This window comes from Strix uralensis, chromosome 1 (assembly GCF_047716275.1).
Source record: "Strix uralensis isolate ZFMK-TIS-50842 chromosome 1, bStrUra1, whole genome shotgun sequence".
Classification (NCBI taxonomy): Eukaryota; Metazoa; Chordata; class Aves; order Strigiformes; family Strigidae; genus Strix; species Strix uralensis.
In genome coordinates, this window is record NC_133972.1 from 71,192,576 (window position 1) to 71,213,322 (window position 20,747).

The window sequence follows — 20,747 nt, forward strand, 5'->3', positions numbered from 1 at the left end:
TTAGTTATGATCACTATGTTCAGCCTATATCAAAACAAATGCAATGTCCTGATTTTTATAGAACTTTCCTTTTCCTCTCAATATTCATCACTGGAGACTAAGATTTCAAGTCATGCGAATCATGATGGTTACTGAGCCTTCAGTACTTAGGAAAATACATCAGACTTCAGCTGCATAAATTAAGAAGTCTCATAAATGAAAACACACAGAAGATCTGTTTTTCTGTACTTGCTCTAAATAAAAAGAAGGCTAGCCAGCTAAACAATAATGCCTGTAAAACATCCAAATAAAAGACGTGAACATCAGATGAGTGTCTATTTCAAGAATGCTCTGCAGGTCTCTGAAAGATTCTAGTTTCTGACATTTAAGACATCCCGCTTTCATAATAATTAAAAAAATTACTATACTTTGAACATACCCACCGCAAAAACTAATCTCTGTATTCCTCATATAATTCCTTTCCATATTGGAAAAAAATGATCACATTCAGAAAAATATGAAAATAATTGTACTAATTATGGAAAATGATGCATAAGAAAAATGATACAAGTTATTCTAATAATCTCTAGAATTATTTAATAAAGATACTAGACACACCTGACTTTCTACACAATTGCAGTCTCAAGTTTTTAGAACTGTAAGTTTCAGGAATGTGTGTGTGCATTACTAAGAAAAGCATATAGAACAATTCCCCAATTTAGTTAAGGGTTTCAGATTTCTAATAAAATATATGCAGCAAGAAAAAAAATACACATAAAAATCAGTGCAAACTGTGGTACATTGCTCTTAAACACCCAATACACAGAACATAACCCTAAGGTAGGAAAACACATAACGGTCCATTTCCATAATGTCAGTGTTTTGGTTGCCACCGCTTTGGTGTGCATGCTGCCAGCACAGCCTCACAGGCAGAGCACTATGAAGGTGGTGCAGTTCTAAGCAATCAGATGAGGTTATAAGCATCATCTGAGAAGCAGTGCCCTTTGCCCCTACCCTCTCCACCTCCCAGCAGCTGCATTTTGCCAATGGCATGATTAACTCTAAATGGGAACAAAGCTGTAAAGAGCAGCGCAAGTGAAAAAGCAAACTCCTGCAACTGATTAGCAGCAATGGAGGCAGCAGCTGAGAGGAAATAGCCGTCAGGGACTGCCTCTTTTAACAGCTTACTGGGATACTCAACACAAGCCAACTATACCAAGGCATCTCCCTTTTGCACTGTCTCCTGTAGAACGATAAAATTTCAAACCATTTCTACATTTTACCAAAAATAATTCATTTTAGCCCAATTTGCTACAGGTAAAATACACTTTATTTCCGGTGAATCAGCAAGAAGTTGTTGCTATTCCATAACTTGACCTATTTTAAGAGTTGCTCAGACCATTTTGTGAGATTATTTTAGGGACTACTGCAGAAACTGTGTACTCCACCACTGATCCTTCCTCAAACACTGGTGTGAAATGACATTGAGCTGCTGAGCCAAATTCTAACATATTCATGTTTAGAACATACTAAAAAAGAACAAAATCCAAGCTACTTTTAATGGGAGTCTCAAAAACGGAAGTGATGTATCTCAGCACATCATCAAGTAAAATTCTTGGTGAAAACCACAAAAATTTAGGACTAAGGTAGACATGGCTGATGGCTAGTCGTTCACATTCTGCAACATACCAATTTTTATCCTCCTATATTTTTATAAGAGAATGAATTTAAAATTGTAGGAATTTTACAGCTATGAATACGTTCTTGGGCTTAGCAAAATCAATGGAAGAGTTTGCCACTAACTCTAAAACGTACAGTAAACCCAGAAATTTACCCAGAGTACAGCAAGAATTCTTTCTCACTACCAAAGAGCCATTTCCTTGCATTTGTGTACCATTATATAACAGTTGTTTAGAACTAAATTGTATATTGTTGCACAGACTTTGCCTTGCAGTAGAACTTAAATGGAAAGTGGTACCAGGTGAAGTAGAAATGTTGATTCAGCATCCATGTCCCAAATAGCACAGTAGCATAACATACTACAATCTCTTCAGTTCAGTACTTAAGCAGCAGTTAGGCTGGGTGACTCAGATGTCATGTAGCAATGTGGCACACCATGCTAAATTACATGTAGCCAGAAAAGACCTAGAATGTGACTTGCTATAGTAATTGCATAATATGTTTAATTGTTGCTTTCAGAACAAATTAGAAGTCAGGGCACAGGTTATTCTGGGACTTGTGAACTGACGGCAGGCCACATCATGGAACAACTTATTCTCTAGCCTAGGCGTATAACAGCAAAATAGATAAGCAAGTAATGATCTAATATTATTTTCCAGATGTCAAATACAGTAGGATCGAGTTTGCTCTAAGGCTACAGACATCATGTGCATGCAAACCCAACAACAGCAGTATTCAAGATAAAATAGTACTATGAAACACTAAGTTGTATGAGAAATGAAGTCCAATACCTTAAAGTAACCACTCTCAGTCACTGTTTTTTTATTTGTGGGTTTCCCACCCACTCCCTGCTTTGATCTCTTGTGCTCCAGTTTCCCATTTGTACTGTTACCATTGTATTACTTTTGGAGAGAAGAATGTAAAGAAGAATATTAAAAAAACAACCCACTGTTATTTGAGAAGCACTCTTAATGTGGATATGAACGCCCCCACCAAGTCTCTGAAAAGAAGCAATTGCAAAAGTTGTAGAGAGTGCTGTAAATAAAATATAGGAGTGTACAAAAAACCTAGTACAACATACTAGTCTGCATTAAGTGAATTCTGTCCACATATGAATTCAAAGTCAATCAAGACTTTCAGTCTTATTGTTTTAATATAGTGTTATAAACATAGTATTCTTCCAGTTTTCTGTATATGGAAGAAAACTGAAAACCTCAGTTCCTTTATGTGGAAGTATCCTTTTCCATACTAGTCATCTGAGGATTGACATCCTCAATTCCACACTTTTGCTATTTGAGTTAATGGGGTTACTGGTAATGATATAGGTAGGTAATCCTTCCGTCTCAGTGAAGGACGCAGAAATTTTGCCTTTGGTTTGCCAAAACACTGCTGACCATTTGCAAGCATCAATGTTCCTATGTTCTAATACCAGTTTGGGAAGAACAAGGGTGGCTCCTCTGCCATTCAGCCTTTTCTTGTCAAACTTTTCAGGAAAGATGTCTTTTGTCCTCCTCCTTATCTAACACTGTTTCATCGTCTCACTGAGACACTCTAGGCTTTGGAAGGGGCTACTCTACTTTCTGTCTTTTGTTACTTTCCTTCCTTTGCTCAGAGATGAGAGCACATGGAGAGAAAAGCGCCAGTACGACATTACACGTATTTCCTCATGGCCCAATCCCAACAGTTCTCCTGTACACCAAGAGAGGGATTCTCACACTTCAAGGGAAGCTGGTTGTTAACCCCTTTCTTGGACAGAAGCTGTACAGGGGACAAACTAAGTTTGGGGACTACTTACTACCTGTAGGTGACAGCTTTCTCAATTTTATCTCATAAACAGGAGTTTTTAGAGGATTAAGCACAGCAGACCATACTCCAATAAAAAGTGCTAAATAAACCCTCTTCTTATAAATCCTTGAAATTTTCAAGGTCCTGCTTTTATCCTTACAGCCATAGAAAGCTGTTGTTCTCAAATAGACTATGAACATCAAATTATCAGTTCAGTAAGAAAAACATGCAGGTGAAGTTACTGGGCCCTTGCATAACAGCATAGCAACATGATAAAGACAATGCATTTCTAAGGCCCTTCTGAAGCTCTTTAGGTAATACCAAATTCTTATTTGTGTTATCTGATGGGATTTCATGGGGCATTTTCTTCCCTCGGTCTACTGACATGAAAGATTCATGATGTGATTCTGCTTCTGTTATGGAGAAGACTAATGGCATAGTACAGAAGAGCTATTAATGTTAACATAGGAACTCATGAACAGAAACGCAAGTCGGACTCACAAATGTCAGCCTTTGAGGTGGAACACATAAGACTGGCTTACTAACATGACTACAAGATGTTGGAAAACCAAATTTAAGGATGTTCAAAGAAGTCTGTCAAGGCAAGAGTATTGAAAACGTGCTGAATGGGTAAATTGGTGAAGTGGTATCAATTTCTGTGAATACATGAATCTGCTCCAGCCACTCTATTTCACTCCAAATAAAGAACTGGATGGAGAATGTCATTTTTTAGGAAATATTTTTCAAAAATTATGCTCATAAAATGGGGGGGAGAGGATAAGCATAGAGAAGCCTTTTAAATGTAGCGAAGTGAATTTGGTCACAAAACGCTAGGAAAAGAAGTTTTGTGGGAGGGGATGGGTGTGTGTGAAGTGATTTTGCCTCAGTTTACCAGACTTGAAATATTTTTTTCTTACTTCAAGGCTCACCAGTAAGGCCATTTTCAAATAACCAAGGGTAACAAACACACAACAAAAGAAAAACAATACCAGTTATTAGATTTTCATTTGTTTAAAAACCCCCCAAACAAACAACATTTACAAAATCAGCAAAGCACCAACCACAAGACATAGTATTTAGCTTTCAGGCTAGTTAAGAATTAGGGGAAAAAACAATATTACCATTTTGATGAACACTGAATGGTTACTATGAAGTTTTACTTCTGATGTTAAAACATAACAGCAGATGTAGAATTCCATAATATAAGACAAAAAAAAAGTGTTTTGAATGCTGCTTGTAAGGATTAGCAATATAAAAACTATTTTTATACTAATCTGAAGAACACTAGGCAGATTACATGCTGTAGCTCCTTCACAGAGGCTACTGATTTCTCAGGAGTTCTATTTAAGATAATTTCTACTCAGTTTCATTCATTATTGTGTACATTCTGAGTGTGTGTATATATATATATTGCACAGTCCAAGTAATTTTAATGTTTCAATCTTAGTACACAAAATACATTTCCTCGAATTTATTTCCATCTCCCTCCAAGTATATTGTGTTTTTTAAACTTTACTCCCAAAATCTGTTGCCACTGACGGAAACAGGTGACATTTGCAGAAGGACCGTGCTAACAATCTCGTTTTCTATGAAGACCAAATCTGCTAAAGCAAAAACTATTCTGCACTTGAAATAGGTAAGAATCAGAACACTGCAAAATGCCACACAAAATAAATAAACAACCTTCATTTGTTAATTTCCCTCTTGGTTAATTAACACCTATAAATGACCTTTAGCATTGACAAATCCAACTTCATCCAGAAAGCCAAGGTTTAAGAATATCTATCCAAATAGGATTGATTACTGATTACAGCATTGTGAGGAGCACAATTCAATCTGATTTTTTTTTTTTTTAAAAAAGGCTGGAACTGCATTCCTGAGTAAGCTGATGTGACTGCCAATGAGGTAAAATGCAGAGAGTCGTTACACTATAATAATGTTGATGTTACCATTTGTACATTTATCTAAAGCACAGAACATATATCATTTTAGACTGAAATTAAACCTTGTCAGAAATAATTTTTCTTTATATTGTTTGGAATTAAAAACATATTGAATTGATCATTAAGAAAATTCTCTTCTATCTTTGTGTTTTTCAGACCGTGTCTGCATCCTTAGGCAATGAAACAATTTTTATAATTGTAATAAAACAACAAAGTGTTGACTTTAAGTTAAGGAAATTGTTGCTTGAATGACTAAATACTTCAGCAAACACAATAAATCCTTCTAAGTTTAACATACAGATAAACCAAATGCTTGAACAGGTATATTCATTTCACAATTTTTCATATGTAATTTTGCCTAAACTTATTTCAGTTTTAGTCTTCTGCTCAGTGTTTATAGAGCAGGTCTGCATGTCTAGATTTTAATATAGGTCTAGTCAAAAAGCATTTACCCTTAAGCAGGAAAACTAAAAATTTGCCATTAGAAAGACACAGTTTATAGTACAAAGTACAGCAGTAATGTTATACTCCAGTAAGAAATACAACTGAAGCATCTATCTGTATTTCAAAGAGGAGAGGAATGGTAACAGAGTCAAGCCCAAATACTTGTGTATTTCTAGACACAGAAGTTTCAGTTTGGCAATACAAATTGAGAATCATGGATCTCAATGTCTACTTTCTCCTAAAGCCAGAAAACACAAGCATCACTGAACTATATTCCCAACGTGAGTATATCACCATGTTACAGGAAAACCTTTAGAATATTATTTTTATTTGTTTTCAAAGAGCAGCAGAGAAAGACAGTCTGCCATTTAAAACCAGTTCTAAATAGTGTTTGTAACAATTCTTCTCCAAAACAGAAGAGGGGACACTCATTTCGTCTCGAGTTTGCAGCAATATCACAATTGATCAATCTCATTTCAATTTTGTTCCAGCAAGTTAGGTGCAATTTTTTTTTTTAAAGTGTTCAAATCTTTAATCTCTCAACCGTAATATATCTTCTAATCTCAAAGACTATTTTAGATTTCTTTCACCCTCCTTTTGGCTCCTAATGCTACATACCCTATCCAACATGTAATCATTATTGCCAAGCTTGAGAAAACATGGGAAGATTCCCCCTCCCAAATACACAGAGGATGAATGAACCTACTACTGCTTGTCCACCTGCTGCAAGGCTAACTAACACAGAATATCCTCTACAGGCAGTAAGTGCCTTATCTTACAGAAGTATGCAAACCAATCTCACCCCATGGTAGAAGACACAGAGACAGTAAGACGCTAACTCTGCAGAAAGGTAGAGTTAAAACTACATATTAAAAAATATTGAGAACTATTTTTTACACTGAAGTACTACATTTTATCACTTACTCATCTCTGATAGCCTTAAGTGTTTTTCTGTTTTCAGTTTCCAAATTCATCCTTACTGGTCCTGTTACTTGTTGGCTACGGCATTAAACAAGGATGTTTGGTCCATACAGAGAAAACACCACACCGATATTATTGTTGAGCAGTTGGTACACACCAGACTCATTTACACATTTACAGAATAATCTAAAAGACAGCTGACGCAGAGTTGATGCAGTTGATGTAGAAAATAGGCTCTACAGAAAGTCTTCACCTGCTCAGTATAAGATTAATTTTTAAATTTTTGAAATAGTCTATAGAGTAACTACCAAGGCAGAGACATTTAAAGCAGGTAATTTTACATATACGATATTAAGCCTCATTCTTTAAATTTAGTGTATTCCTATCAGCTAACTATGGTACAAAGAATTAAGCATCTCCAAGAATTAACAAAATTAATCTCCAAGGAACAAATGAATATACAGATTTAGAATACTGAACATCTTAATACGTCAATGACTCCTTAAAAGGCCTTTGGACAACTAATGACTACAGTTTAGTTATACAAACATCACCTGTTTCAGCAGTGGCACATAAAATGCTATTTAAAAGCATGATTTCTTATTAGAATAGGCTGTTTCAGTTGGAAGGGACCTACAACAATTATGTAGTCCAACTGCCTGACCACTTCAGGACTGACCAAAAGTTAAAGCATGTTATTGGCCACAACAACCCCCTGCAACGATACAGGCTTGGAGAGGAGTGGCTGGAGAGCTGCCAGTCAGAGAGGGACCTGGGGGTGTTGATTGACAGCCAGCTGAACAGGAGCCAGCAGTGTGCCCAGGTGGCCAAGAAGGCCAATGGCATCCTGGCTTGTATCAGAAATAGCGTGGCCAGCAGGGACAGGGAAGTGATCTTACCCCTGTACTCGGCACTGGTGAGGCCGCACCTCGATTCCTGTGTTCAGTTTTGGGCCCCTCACTACAAAAAGGACATTGAATTACTCGAGCGTGTCCAGAGAAGGGCAACAAAGCTGGTGAAGGGTCTGGAGCACATGTCGTACGAGGAGCGGCTGAGGGAACTGGGGTTGTTTAGTCTGGAGAAGAGGAGGCTGAGGGGAGACCTCATTGCCCTCTACAACTACCTGAAAGGAGGTTGCAGAGAGCTGGGGATGAGCCTCTTTAACCAAGTAATGAGCGATAGGACAAGAGGTAATGGCCTCAAGTTGAGCCAGGGAAGGTTTAGACTGGATATTAGGAAGCATTTCTTTGCAGAAGGGGTTGTTAGGTGTTGGAATGGGCTGCCCAGGGCATGGTTGAGTCTCCATCCCTGGAGGTGTTTAAGAGTAGGGTCGACATAGCGCTTAGAGATATGGTGTAGTTGGGATCTGTCAGTGCTAGGTTAACAGTTGGACTAGATGATCTTCAAGGTCCTTTCCAACCTAGATGATTCTGTGATTAAGGGTGTTGTCCAAATACCTCAAACACTGACAGACATGGGGCATCGACCACCTCTCTAGGAAGCCTGTTCCAGGGTTTGAGCACCTGCTGGTAAAGAAATGTTTCCTATTGTCCAGTCTAAATCTCCCCTGAATGGTTCCTAAGCTAATTATATTAGAGTGTTCATATACTGATAGTGCAATATATGCCACATAATATTATTAGGATTTGGCTCTGTTAGTTTATGTGCATGTGTACACATAGTATTTTGCTTTTTAGCGCTTCATGAAAATAAGTTTACTTAGGTTCCCACTGCAGAAGAAAGAACACAACATTTAATTGTTAGCAGCTATAACATTAAAGTATTATGCAAGCAAAAGTTGTACATGTATTGTCATAATAGTAAAAACCATGCTTGTCAACATGCTGTTGGATCTCTTTTTTGGTACGTTTACCTGCTACTTATTCTTTTGCTGATGAAACTTTGGGAGTAACTATTTTAATATTAATATCAGGGAAATTTTAAACACAAATCCTTTTACTATCATAGTTTTCCATGTGAATATTAATGCAAAAAAAATTTTAACAAGCATTTACTAAAAATCAAATACATACACCTGCAGAATCTGTTGAATTTGGGTAAAGTGTGTTACATTTATGCATACTTGCCTATCATTTTACTATATTAAATAATTTCATTTTAAACACCTGTGAGAATTATTAGTCAGAAGTTGTTCAGAATTCTTAGAGAAAGATTCTGTTACTAAAAGGCTTGTCTTTCTATCAGATGGAATAGAAAATAATTATGCACCATAAACATTCTGATTCCATTTTACTCTATTATTTTAAAACGTATGTTACAAAGATTAAAATAATAAAAGGCCATCTTAATCCACGTAATGGTACATATCACCTGTCTCTGTCAATGAGACGTTTAAAAGCATCTCTATTAGAAACACAAATCAATACACTCAGGGGACTGCAATAACTGTTTCAAGCAATTTGTATTATCATTTCATTCTTGATGTTCCTACTCAGAGCAACTTATTATGAATGGCGTGAAAATGGCAACCTGTCACAATTGATTTTTTTCTAAACCTCTTGCAAGAATTTTTTCCTTTCTTAATATAATTAAGTATCTTCTTACTAAACACAGGTCTAGGTTGTAACACACAGCCTACAACAGAAGTTTCATTTCTTTATAACTGAGGGCCCTCCTCAACTCACATTAGAAACATTACTGATGAAATGAAGAGCTATTTGCTTTGTTTTGAACTGAAAGAACCTTGTACAGAGGGAAGCACTCAAAATTCTGGTATCTTTTCAACAGACAAATCTCTTGACAATGTTTTCATTGCTTATAAAAAATCCCTGGAAGAGCATTCTAGGTACTGACTGTAACCTCAGTTATTTTGCTCTACTTCCTCTGGGAGACCAAATAAATTTTAGTAATCTGTTATAAACATTCCTTATTTATGTGTAGCTTTGGCAAAATACTTTACAGTAAAATAATCTGAGAGAAGTGAAGTGGGAATTAATATTTAGCTGTGAGATAAAAGTGTAAAAGTCAAAAGATGTTCATTTATACTTAAGACAAATGTTTCTATTAGTGTCTGTAGCACTCCTAGCTAACAGAAGAATAATTTTACTTCCAAAAGGAGACTGAGGCAGAATTCACTTCTCATACCAAAGTTCAAGTCAGTTCAGCACACACAAAATACATTGGAGTAAAAGCTTGTAGATTCTTGGATTTAGGTACATCTATTTTTAAGTTTTATGAAAACATAAGTAGGAAATCCCACAGCAAGGCTAACTTACCTTGTTTTTTGGATTGGATGTATTCATTACACTTCGAGTTTCCTTGCCTGTGTAAATGACCACACCAATTACAGTTCCTGAAAAACAAACAAAAAGTAAAATAGAGGTGTCAAGTAGTTAAGAGAAAATCTGTCTGAATTAAAACTTGCAGTAATTTACAGTTCCTCAAACAAATCAATTGTATGGAAAAGCCCAAACATTTATGCAATGTACATAGTATTGTGAATGTTGTTTTTCAGAATTGACTATGAAGGATCATAACTTCTTTAATTAGCATCCATAAAAATGACGTTTTCCTTCTTTTTAATGGAAACAATACTTTCAATATAACTGGTTAAAAACTTGAATTTGAACTTAAAATTTTCTCCAACTGTTTTCAGAAGTTAACACACAGCATAAATAACTGCCCTTCACAAGGAAGACAAAAATGAGTACAATGTCTGCTAGCTGTCATCTATAATGATGTAAAATCTAGTTTACTGAATTACTTACTTTGATCAAATCCCATACAAAAATATTCTCCTGTTCATTAACTTACAAAAATGATTCCCCTGTTCCAATTATCTTTTAGTCAATTTTTACTGGATGGTATAGGAAAACTTGGCTTCAGCATTTTTTATTAATATGCCACTATCATACTTTTTAGCATAAACCCCTTATTTCTATTACATTTTTAAGTGACCTGAAAGGGCTTTCTAGCAGTACAACCAATAATGTGATTTTTTTGTTGTCTTTATGTTATAAAGAAATAATTAAATAAATTGTCAGAAACACCATGTTCAGAAAACTTTAAAAACTGTAGTATGACACATTTGTCTGACATTAAGTAACTTGTCTTTGACAATCAGGACCATGTGCAAGATCTGCTATCACTACTCTTGCAGCATAACAAGTCGTAAAAAAATTGAAGGAACACACAAAGAAAAAAGATGACAATTAAAGATGTTGGCATTAAAGAAAGGCAATTTCATTTACTCAAAAATGAGAATGCAAGTGAAATCTTTGAATCCACATTCAAAACATCAGTGATTATATATTACATCTTCTGGACAATTAAAAATTAGTTTCTCTATTATTTTCCTCTTCATACTAAAGCTTTTATGTCAAGGGAAGACTTAAGAAACATTTTCCCCACGGCTTGTCTGCCTCTACTAACCGTTCCATATGTAAATCTGCACACTAGTATATAGGTAACATGCCCCCAACACACTCCAAAGTTCCTCCTGACTTTTGTAAAATAATAGTCATTGATCCATAATTTCTGAACTCTTCTACTGGTCTCCAACCAATGCCCATATCCCTTTGGGGCATTTTATTTTGGAGTGATCCTCTGAGCTGACCTCTGTCCAATGGTCATAACACACTGGACAATATTCCGTAGGGAATCTCCTCCTGCACACCCCAACAATGTATCTCCTTAGTTCAGTAAAAGTTGGGGAGGACTTCTCCGTTCCTGCTGGCACCTTTCCACTAAGTTTCACTTGGCTAGGCTGCTGCAGTTCAGGAAAACAAGCTGTCCTCCTTGATTCGTATTTTGACCCTTGAAAAGTTGGTTTTGAAGGTGAAAGGCAGATAAAATCCATTTTGACTACTGAATTGTGATCAATGCAAACTGGCTCTCATATAAATTGGGCAACCACTGATTGGTAAGGGCAGAGTGGTTAACGAAGGAGAGAGAAGTTATAGGAGATACCACTTGAATGAACATGGGGGCCTGGAAAAGAGATAAAAGGGGACTTGTGCAGAGTTAACACACACAAATAGTCAGGCATACTCTGAATCCGGTGTGTGATCATATTAATTTTTGGTATCTCCCAAGCACTATGTAAACCATATGAAAACAAGAGAGTGCTCAAACTAATTTAAATCATGTGTAGGACTTGGCATAAAATAGTGCTTTTTACAGCTGTGCAGTTACACATATTGTTCTGATTTTATCTAAAGTGTCTTTGCAAGACTGACACCTGCCAAAATAATCACAAAATTCCATTAATACAATCTCCTCTTAATAGATATCTCAGCAGGTCTCTCAGAAAACTGCATTATCTTGTTTAGGTTTTGAGCCACACTGATTATTACAGTAAATGGAAAGGAAAAAATGAAAAAGTTGGGAAAAAGTTGGTCCATACTGAGGTGGACATTTTGAGGCTTTTTAAAATTTAACTGCTGACTTTCCTCTCTCCCCCTTTCCAAAAGGAAAGCTACCAAAGCTTTCAATAAAAATACCACAATCAGTGATGTCATGAATGCAAATGATCTGAAAGATAAGTAATTTAATTAAAGATAACCTAAGAGGTTTTCAAAATACTCAGTGGTTTAAATTATTCAGTCATATTTAAAGTTGTTTCTTCAGTGATAGCAGTTTTTCAAGTTTTCACTAACCAAAACTTCCTTTCCTTCAGGCACTATTATTAGTTCCACAGCAATAATATAGATATTAATAATGGCACATAGATTCTGTATCTTACTGCTACCTTTTTAAAACTTACTGGGGTGTTGCCTGTAAGTGGAAAAAGTCAGAATACTTTTTCCTATCTCGCTTAAAGAGTAACAAAAGGATGGCTGCATGCTTAGGACTTCAGGGAGGGTCTTTTGATTTTCACCCCTGCCAGTGTGATCCTGGCAAATTAGTCTTTGTATGTTTTGTGGTTAGGATAAACATCATACACACGGTTACCAGATCTCTTTCAGGGCTTTACAGCAAGGGGTAGAAAGCACTTCAGATATGGTAGCAGTGGGAATCTCCATTTAGCTATCTAAAGTACCAATTCTGAGACTAGAACATCTAAGTATATATTAGGTGTGACAAAATGGTAATTTTTTTTTTCCCCACTTAATCTACTGTTATTCTAAGGGGTAAGGAGACATACTGAAACCAAGGAAAGTAAACACCTTCCAAATGTACACATTTGAGGAATCTGTGTCCTGAACGTTACTTGCTGATTTAAAGAGGCTGTGGAATACTTTATTCTTGAGTTGCTTGACAGTACATGATTTTGTTGAACCAATTTTTTGGTTCCCCAAATTCAAAAAGAAAATAAAAATAGTTTTCAATTACGGCAAATACTTTTCTTGTCGCTTGTACTGCTTTAGCAATAGGCTTTTTTTTCCCTTGTAGAATCCATTATTGTAGTATCCCGATATTTTCATGTTCTTACTAATCTGCATTCAACATGTAGTTGATAAAATTCTTTGATACCTTTACACACTTACATTTACTGTTACTGATCTGCAAGATGATTGGTTTGTGGTCTCTCTCCTCTAGAACTGTCAGGATACCAGCAACCAGAGCTCAAGTTTTCTGAGGTATTCCCCACATAATTTCGGAAACACTTTTCCTAGCCTGATCTTGACCCTCTATATCACCTTGACAAATAGCAATAGCGTGTCTCAGAGACAGTGGTCTCTCCTAGCTGATGCAATGTGTTTTATGTAATATGTCAAAGGGAATATCAGAAAACTCAGCACATACTTAATCACTGGAAGGAGGAAAAAGGAGAACACCCTTGCCCAACAATTGTCCTGTATATCCTATGAAAAACCTTTTTTAATTTAAGTAAGGCTTTGTATCTGCAACTCAGCTACATATTCCTTTCCTGGGTGTCAGTGATGTAGCTCCCTGTCTCCACCCTTGAGAATGACAGCATCGGTCAGTAATAGGCCAAGATAATAGTGCAGGTTGACCCAGAATGCTTTGTAACAATCTCCAAGGATTTGGAAGGGCATAACATAGTCCCAAGAGCAACAGGTCACATATTTGCTTGGCTTAGTAACAGATGATGTCCAGGCTGCTTAAGATGCTCTGAAGGAAGCAGCTTTCCAAGCTAGGACGCCTTAAAGACTGCCATACTGAAGAGTCTTAAGGTGAATTATGAGATGCACAGACAATGTTGCAGGGCAGAGCTCTACCCCCTACCATCTGGGTCTGTGCTGGACAGACCCACTTTCTTAAATGAGGCAAAATAATGCAAGATTAGGCTTGCACATAGACATCATATACTTTTGGGTGAAAAATACCTGCATGTAACAGAACTGTGAGCCTAGACAGTAAGGAGACTGAAGTAAGATACAAGTGTGGCTGAGGTGAGGTAGCTATCTACAGAGTAGAAAAACTAGTACAGACTTTCACAAGCTACAGGCTGTTTATTCTGTTTTCATGGAATCTGAGTGGCACTTGTCTGCAGAGGTTGTGTGCAAGCATAATCTTCCACTAAATTCTTCAGATATAATCAAGACAGGCCATGGCAGGGGAGGGGATGCAGAGGTGCCTGCAACTTGTGTGTAGAGTCCACCACTGACATCCTGCCATGGCAGGTTTTAAGCAGGGCAATTTATATGTGTTTATAATTCAGTCAGACAGTCACAAGTGTTTTTATTAACAAGATTTTCAGTTGTCACAAATCTTGGAAATTCAATTATGAAGACCAATGTTTTTCAAACAACTGTAAAAATTCGAATTTAATCAGCTTAGCATCAAGTATCCTAACTTAGCTATTGTCCTGGTTTGGCTGGGATATTTTCTTCCTAGTAGCTGGTTTAGTGTTGTGTTTTGGAGTTATTATGAGAATAATGTTGATAACACAGAGATGTGTTTAGTTGTTGCTAAGCAGTGTTTATACTAAGTCAAGGATTTTTCAGCTTCTCATGCCCTGCCAGTGAGAAGGCTGGAAGGGCACAAGAAGCTGGGAGAGGACACAGCCAGGACAGCTGACCCAAACTGGCCAAAGGGATATTCCAGACCATATGACATAATACCCAGTACATAAACTGGGGGGAGGGCTGGCCAGGAAGGGCAGATCGCTGCTTGGGGACTGGCTGAGCATCAGTCAGTGGGTGGTGAGCAATTGCACTGTGCATCATTTGTCTGTCTTGGGTTTTATTCACTCTCTTTTTGTTATCTTCCTTTTAATTACAATTATTATTACTATATTTTATTTTTATTTCAATTATTAAATTGTTCTTATCTCAACCCATGAGTTTTCCTTGTTTTCGATTCTCCTCCCCATCCCACCATGGGGCGGGGGGAAGAGAGGAGTGAGCAAGCAGCTCTGTGGTGCTTAGTTGCTGGCTGGGGTTAAACCATAACAGCTATGTACATTCAATTAGAAGTGAGATGAAAACAACTGAATGATACATCAGTTATCAACCAAATCTAGAACATCTTAATTTTAACAATCCGCTAATTGTTTTCCTTTATGGTCTTCTTCATGACTATATGCACAGTGCACCTATAAGACCTTATAAATCCCTTATTAGATAAGGAACAGACCAAAGGCAATGATTTCCTACTCTTCATGAAAGGCCTAATCCTCTCAAATGCTAACATTAGCTTCACAGAGGTGCTGAGCAATTCTTAAGATCTGGATTTATGATGCCATACAGAACAAACAAATATCCAAATGAAAATCTTATATGCTTGATAACTGTGATACTTACATGAGAGGAGCACATTATCACAGTATTAAATTGTAGTTAATACATGAGATGACATAAGTGAAATGGATGATATGCCAAAATTTAGATTAAGAAGATATAATGCCACAAAATCAGTTACTGAAGGAAATTATTTCTCTCTGCTACCTTAGTTCAACCAATTTCTGTATGCACATCATGACACCAGTTTTAATTACTTGACCACGTATTTTTCCCTTCAGAAGGGGCTGCAGTCTTAAAAAGCCATTCAATATTTTTACTTTATATCATTCAGTGAGTGCCCTGAGTCTCCCTTTAGAGTCTTATTCCACTATTCAAAACTATGCTCCAGCAAGAGAATTATCTTCTCCTATGTTTCTCTACTGCCATCATTAATGATGAACCTAAGTCCTCCATAAACAGCTAAAACCTTCACAAGACCCCTCAGAAGTAAAAAACCCAAACATACTAAGGCATCAATTTTAAGGAGCACTGTTTCCATTAATTTGGGTGCCAATTTTAGATAGCAGATCAAGAGGCCTCAGACCTTCGCTACACTTCTAAACAAAAGCAAATCATCTACCCTAGAAATGAAAACATGAATGGTTTCAATTAAAATTCAAAATTACTGATTCAGAATTACTGACTTTGCAAATGTATAGTCTTTGAGTGCAGTTTTCCCCTGTATATAAATTTGGGGAAAGCAAACTCAAAACAAATTTATGCAGTATTGAAATTTATAATTCATAAGCATCTTTTTATACACAAGTTACAGATCTTGACTACTTAAGTTAAAAACCTAGCTGAGGACAATTTTAGGCATCATCCATTTGACAGAACAGTTTCAGAGAGAACAGTTTCCCAGTGCAATCAAATCAAACCACACTGAGCATCAAAGGACATGACCATCTTTTCAGACCCTGGAAAGGAGTGCTCAGACACAGACTCCTTTGCCACCTCCTCAAACTTGATCTCTTCCCCACAACCCTCCAGCAGGCCCTGCATTGATATAAGAGGCCTTCCTAGTAGGGACTAACTACAAGTGAGGTGGAGACCCTTTTTTACTTTCTTCCCATCCCTCCATACCCCTCCTCCTCTTGGCTCATGTTTCCAGTTCCTCCAATTCCCTGTCTTAAATCCTAGCTCCTTTTCAGAAATCGTGCTCTCCTTATTCTGTCTTTTTGTGCTGAAGAATAAACATAGCTCTTTTTTTCTACAGTCCTTTTGACTTTTCTTACATAGAGCAAAGATGGAAGAAAATAATTTTCTGGTCTAAAAAAGTTACAAGGCTTAAAGCCTGAATACAGCATCTAGATAATGTGAACTCCTTATAATACCTGAGATGTATGAAACATCGCTAATATTTAGAATCCATTATTTCAAAATTACAGAACTGTATAACCGATCTATACTTTCTGATTAAGATTTTGCCTAATAAAAGACTTTAAGCAAACTTTACCCACAGCACAGAGTATACATAAAACTCCTAATGAAATGCAAAATCACCCTTGATTTTCAGCAGAACCCTATTCACAGTGAGCTGAATAGAGCGCTTTACAACCTGAAGTTTTAATTAAAACAAAAAGGTCAGTGACCTTAGTGGGCTACAAGAGACAGCACTACTGAAACAGCAAAATTTAAGTAAAAAATATTAAGGAGGATTAAAAAGCTATGAAAATACTGTGAGTAGCACGATGAAACCAATGGGAAGGCAGACAGAGAAGCAAGAGATTAATAGCCTAGAAGACAAAAAGATTTTCAAAAGCCATTAATATTTGACATTGTAAAAACAAAGATAGGCTTCCACGTAAGTTTTCAGATACATCATCAGCTTTGCTATTGCAACGCTTACCTGAAGCAACAACAGTGCTTGCCCATAACGTATTTTCTATGCTTAGGCTTTCATGAACTGTTGGATCACTGTCTTCCTGTTAAAAATATGAACAGCTAATAAGTAAATCAGCATTACAAATACTCAGTTAATAACAATGCTAAACCATGTGAATAACTTGCACAGGACGTCTGCGCCCTTGTATCAATCACTGTATAATAGTGTATTCATTGCACATACTTTATTTTCTGTATACACACACAAAAAACTTCACAAAAAGTGAATACTGATTGAAGTTCATATTACTTAAACCCAATTATATTCAAAGAGCTAAAGTCAATAGTGTTTTAAAAGGAACATATTCTTTTCCTCAGATGTATCAAACTGCAGTTTACCAAGCAGTTAAAGCGAGTTATGAACACTAACCACCAAAAATTAATACCCTGTTCTCTATGACAACTTAAATCATCTATCATTCATACAGTAACTTAAGGTCATTATCATTTTGCAACTCAAGCAATATCGTATCAACTTCACGAAAGAATATTTATACTTTTAAAAAGTAATGCACACTTGTGTTGTCTTACCACATACTTACAAAATACATATCCAATGGGAAAATACTTTCAATAGGAAATTCTTCCGTGATTATTTTAAACTTTCCTTTTCCTCCTCCCCTCTCTCCTCCCAAGCAATAATGGTCCACAGATTGTAAACAGATTTAATATCTCATAATCAATTTGGAGCATGTACAGATTTGTTACTCATTAGCAGCTGTGAAATGTGCTGTTTACAAGTAAAGGAAACTTTAGGAGGTAGGATAATCAAGTACTTGATCTAATCACAGATTGTGCTAAACATTTTTCAAGAAAAGGGGGACCACTGATATGACAAAGTACACAATAAATTCTACATAATGTCAGTAATCAAAACCTATGTCCATTTTTCATCTCTATTTTGAAACAACCAAGTACAGGATGAGCTGCTTAGAAATCTGTTCCTAAAACAGATTTTTGTGTGTACTTCAAAAGATCCCTACATAGCAAGGAAACTATAGCTCTTATTCTCTTAATTGCAGCAAACTCATTGTTTAAAAGGCATAGAGAACCATTCTGTCAAAAATAGAGGAGAAGAGAGGGAGGATATGGAATTAGCTAGAAGAAAACCAGAAGTTTTGAAGACATAGCAAGAAATAAAAATTCTGCCAAGAATCATCAATGTTCTAAGATTAGTCTTTCATTAAGAAAAAGAAGAAATATTTTTTGATTCTTACCTAAGGAATTAATACTGCAAGAGTTATTTCCCATACTCCTAACAATTAAAATACATTAGGCGTGAGACAACAGCAACAACAAGCCCACTTTAATGGAGTAACATGACAACATGTATGAATTGTCAGTAACTGGGGAGTACAAAGAACCGAAGTAGTGAATTCCAAAATATTGCTATATAAGAGAAGTACTTCATATTGATAGGCCAAGGAATACTCAGGTGTAGAGTACTGAAAATATATCTCTGAAGGTAAAACAGGATCAGCAGCTATAGTGATATTCAAAATTATTGGTAGTATTAGCAACACATGAAGTCTTGATCACTGAAACATTAAATGCAAGAAGAGTATTCTGATCTAGCTCAAGAAAATATAATTTGTGGCAATTATCAATCATCGTTGTAACACTCGGTAGCTTATTTCTGAGATGACTGCCTTTGATAGGGTTCATCCACAGCCTAAATTTTTGGATAATTTTCCCTTAACTTCATAATGCTTGGTTACTTGGTTCGGTTTACAATTGTTTCTGGGTTATTTGGATTCTGTGATTATTTCACCCTCCTGAAAGCCTAATTAAGCAGTGTATGGACATATACGTCTAAGCAGAAATTATCCAAGAATACCAGTTTTTCCAGAGGAAGGTGCTAGTAATATAGTCAAAATACTAACTGCAGCTGTTTGGTGCATGGCAGTGGGTGGAGAGATTGCCATCTATACCTGTAATGTTAAAACATGACCACGTCCAGCGGTAAGTTTCCATATGGAACTTTAGAGGCTTCAGAATCTGTTTCAAGGCTAGTACACAAACTGGCCGTACGTGAGCTGAAAACTGATATTGAATTTTTCATTCCTATCATGTGCTTTTCAAAAATTGTTGAATCTAACAGGGCAAATCTCCTGAAATTCTTTCAGACTTCCATACAGACACTGATGATTTGTGACAAGAGTGGAAGACTGCCACCTTCAACCCAAACGGTGGGCCTGGCACCAAACAGGAATCTTAATTTCACACAACTTGCCATGACGCACAGATTGTTCTCAGTCAGCAACACACATGCTAACATTTATTACTTTTTGTTTTGTCATCCACAAACTATTCTGCATAGTTCAAACTGTTTCAACTTGCTTGATGTTTACAATTCTATCTACCATCATACATTGCAAAAAAAAAAAAAAAAAGAAGGAAATTCTGCTCAAGTATTCTGAACAAGAAATTTGTGGAGTTTCTCACTGCATCACTACGTCAACTGAAAACAATGTATAGGTGCACAGGAAAATGCTTTTATAAGAACTCACTACTATACCTCAAAGAGCAAATCATGCTGGGGTTTGTCAGAGGAGTTCCCAGCAGGCATATAATAGGATGATGCACGCTAACAGAGATCTGACTACAAAGATCCCATATTTCAGACAAACACTGCAACCTCATGGAAATGAATGGGTCAGTCTTTTATAATCATCAAAATACAGTGACACGACACAGATGTGAATACCATACTTGTGATGAATTTCATCTCAATAAATGAAAAAGTTTTTGTATTTTGCCCTCAGAAGTTCCATACAGAATACCTGTTTGTCCACAGTGGGACTCCAAACAGCTCCCCCCAAACACTGAAAGAGATCATTTCCCATCTACCACTTACTAAAACTGCAATCATACTGAAGTAGTCATTTTTGCATTATGTTGAATTCCATCATGAAGAAAGAATTTGAATCTTGACAGGTGCATTATGTTTTAACTGGCCATTAGCACAGAATTAATGTACAGAATCAGAGATACAGAAAAGCTGTAGGATTCAAAGAAATGTTCAGTACTATATATTTGCATACCTTTATAATTGTAACTTTAGGTAAGACTAAAGTAAGACTTCAGAACAAAATAGCTATAGAAAAAGGGCTTATGATTTAATAGTGGGGTAATATTGTACGTTGATATATCCTATGAAAAAGTGGACAGATGAAATTCCATAAAGTGAAATGTAAAGCAATGCACACAAAGGAAGAAAACACCCCAAATTCAAAACAGTGAGCTGAGATGCTCAGAACTACTCAGAAATTGTCATGGCTACTCAGAAAACAAATGTTGGGATTATTACAAATCTACCAAAACTTAATAGTCAAAAACAAGCTAAATGCTTAGAATCAGTAGGAGAGAAAAACAGAGCAACAGATCATGCTACTACAAAGAAATCCATGGTTTGCCCAAGTCTTAAGCATGTAGTTCTAAATCCCTCCCCTCCCCTTAT

The 20,747-nt window shown here is 36.4% G+C and overlaps 1 protein-coding gene across 4 annotated transcripts in view; it reads right to left on the reverse strand.

Moving 5' to 3' along the window:
- The window catches only part of ATP9B (ATPase phospholipid transporting 9B (putative)), a 172,258-nt gene that overhangs the window by 67,979 nt on the left and 83,532 nt on the right, over nt 1-20,747 (reverse strand). For all 4 annotated transcript variants that reach the window (XM_074870554.1, XM_074870545.1, XM_074870536.1 and 1 more), the window contains 2 exons: nt 17,253-17,328; nt 9,989-10,065 (listed from right to left, as the gene is read on the reverse strand). In XM_074870554.1, the coding sequence (XP_074726655.1) occupies nt 9,989-10,065; nt 17,253-17,328 (153 nt within the window). The remainder of the gene's footprint in view (nt 1-9,988; nt 10,066-17,252; nt 17,329-20,747) is intronic.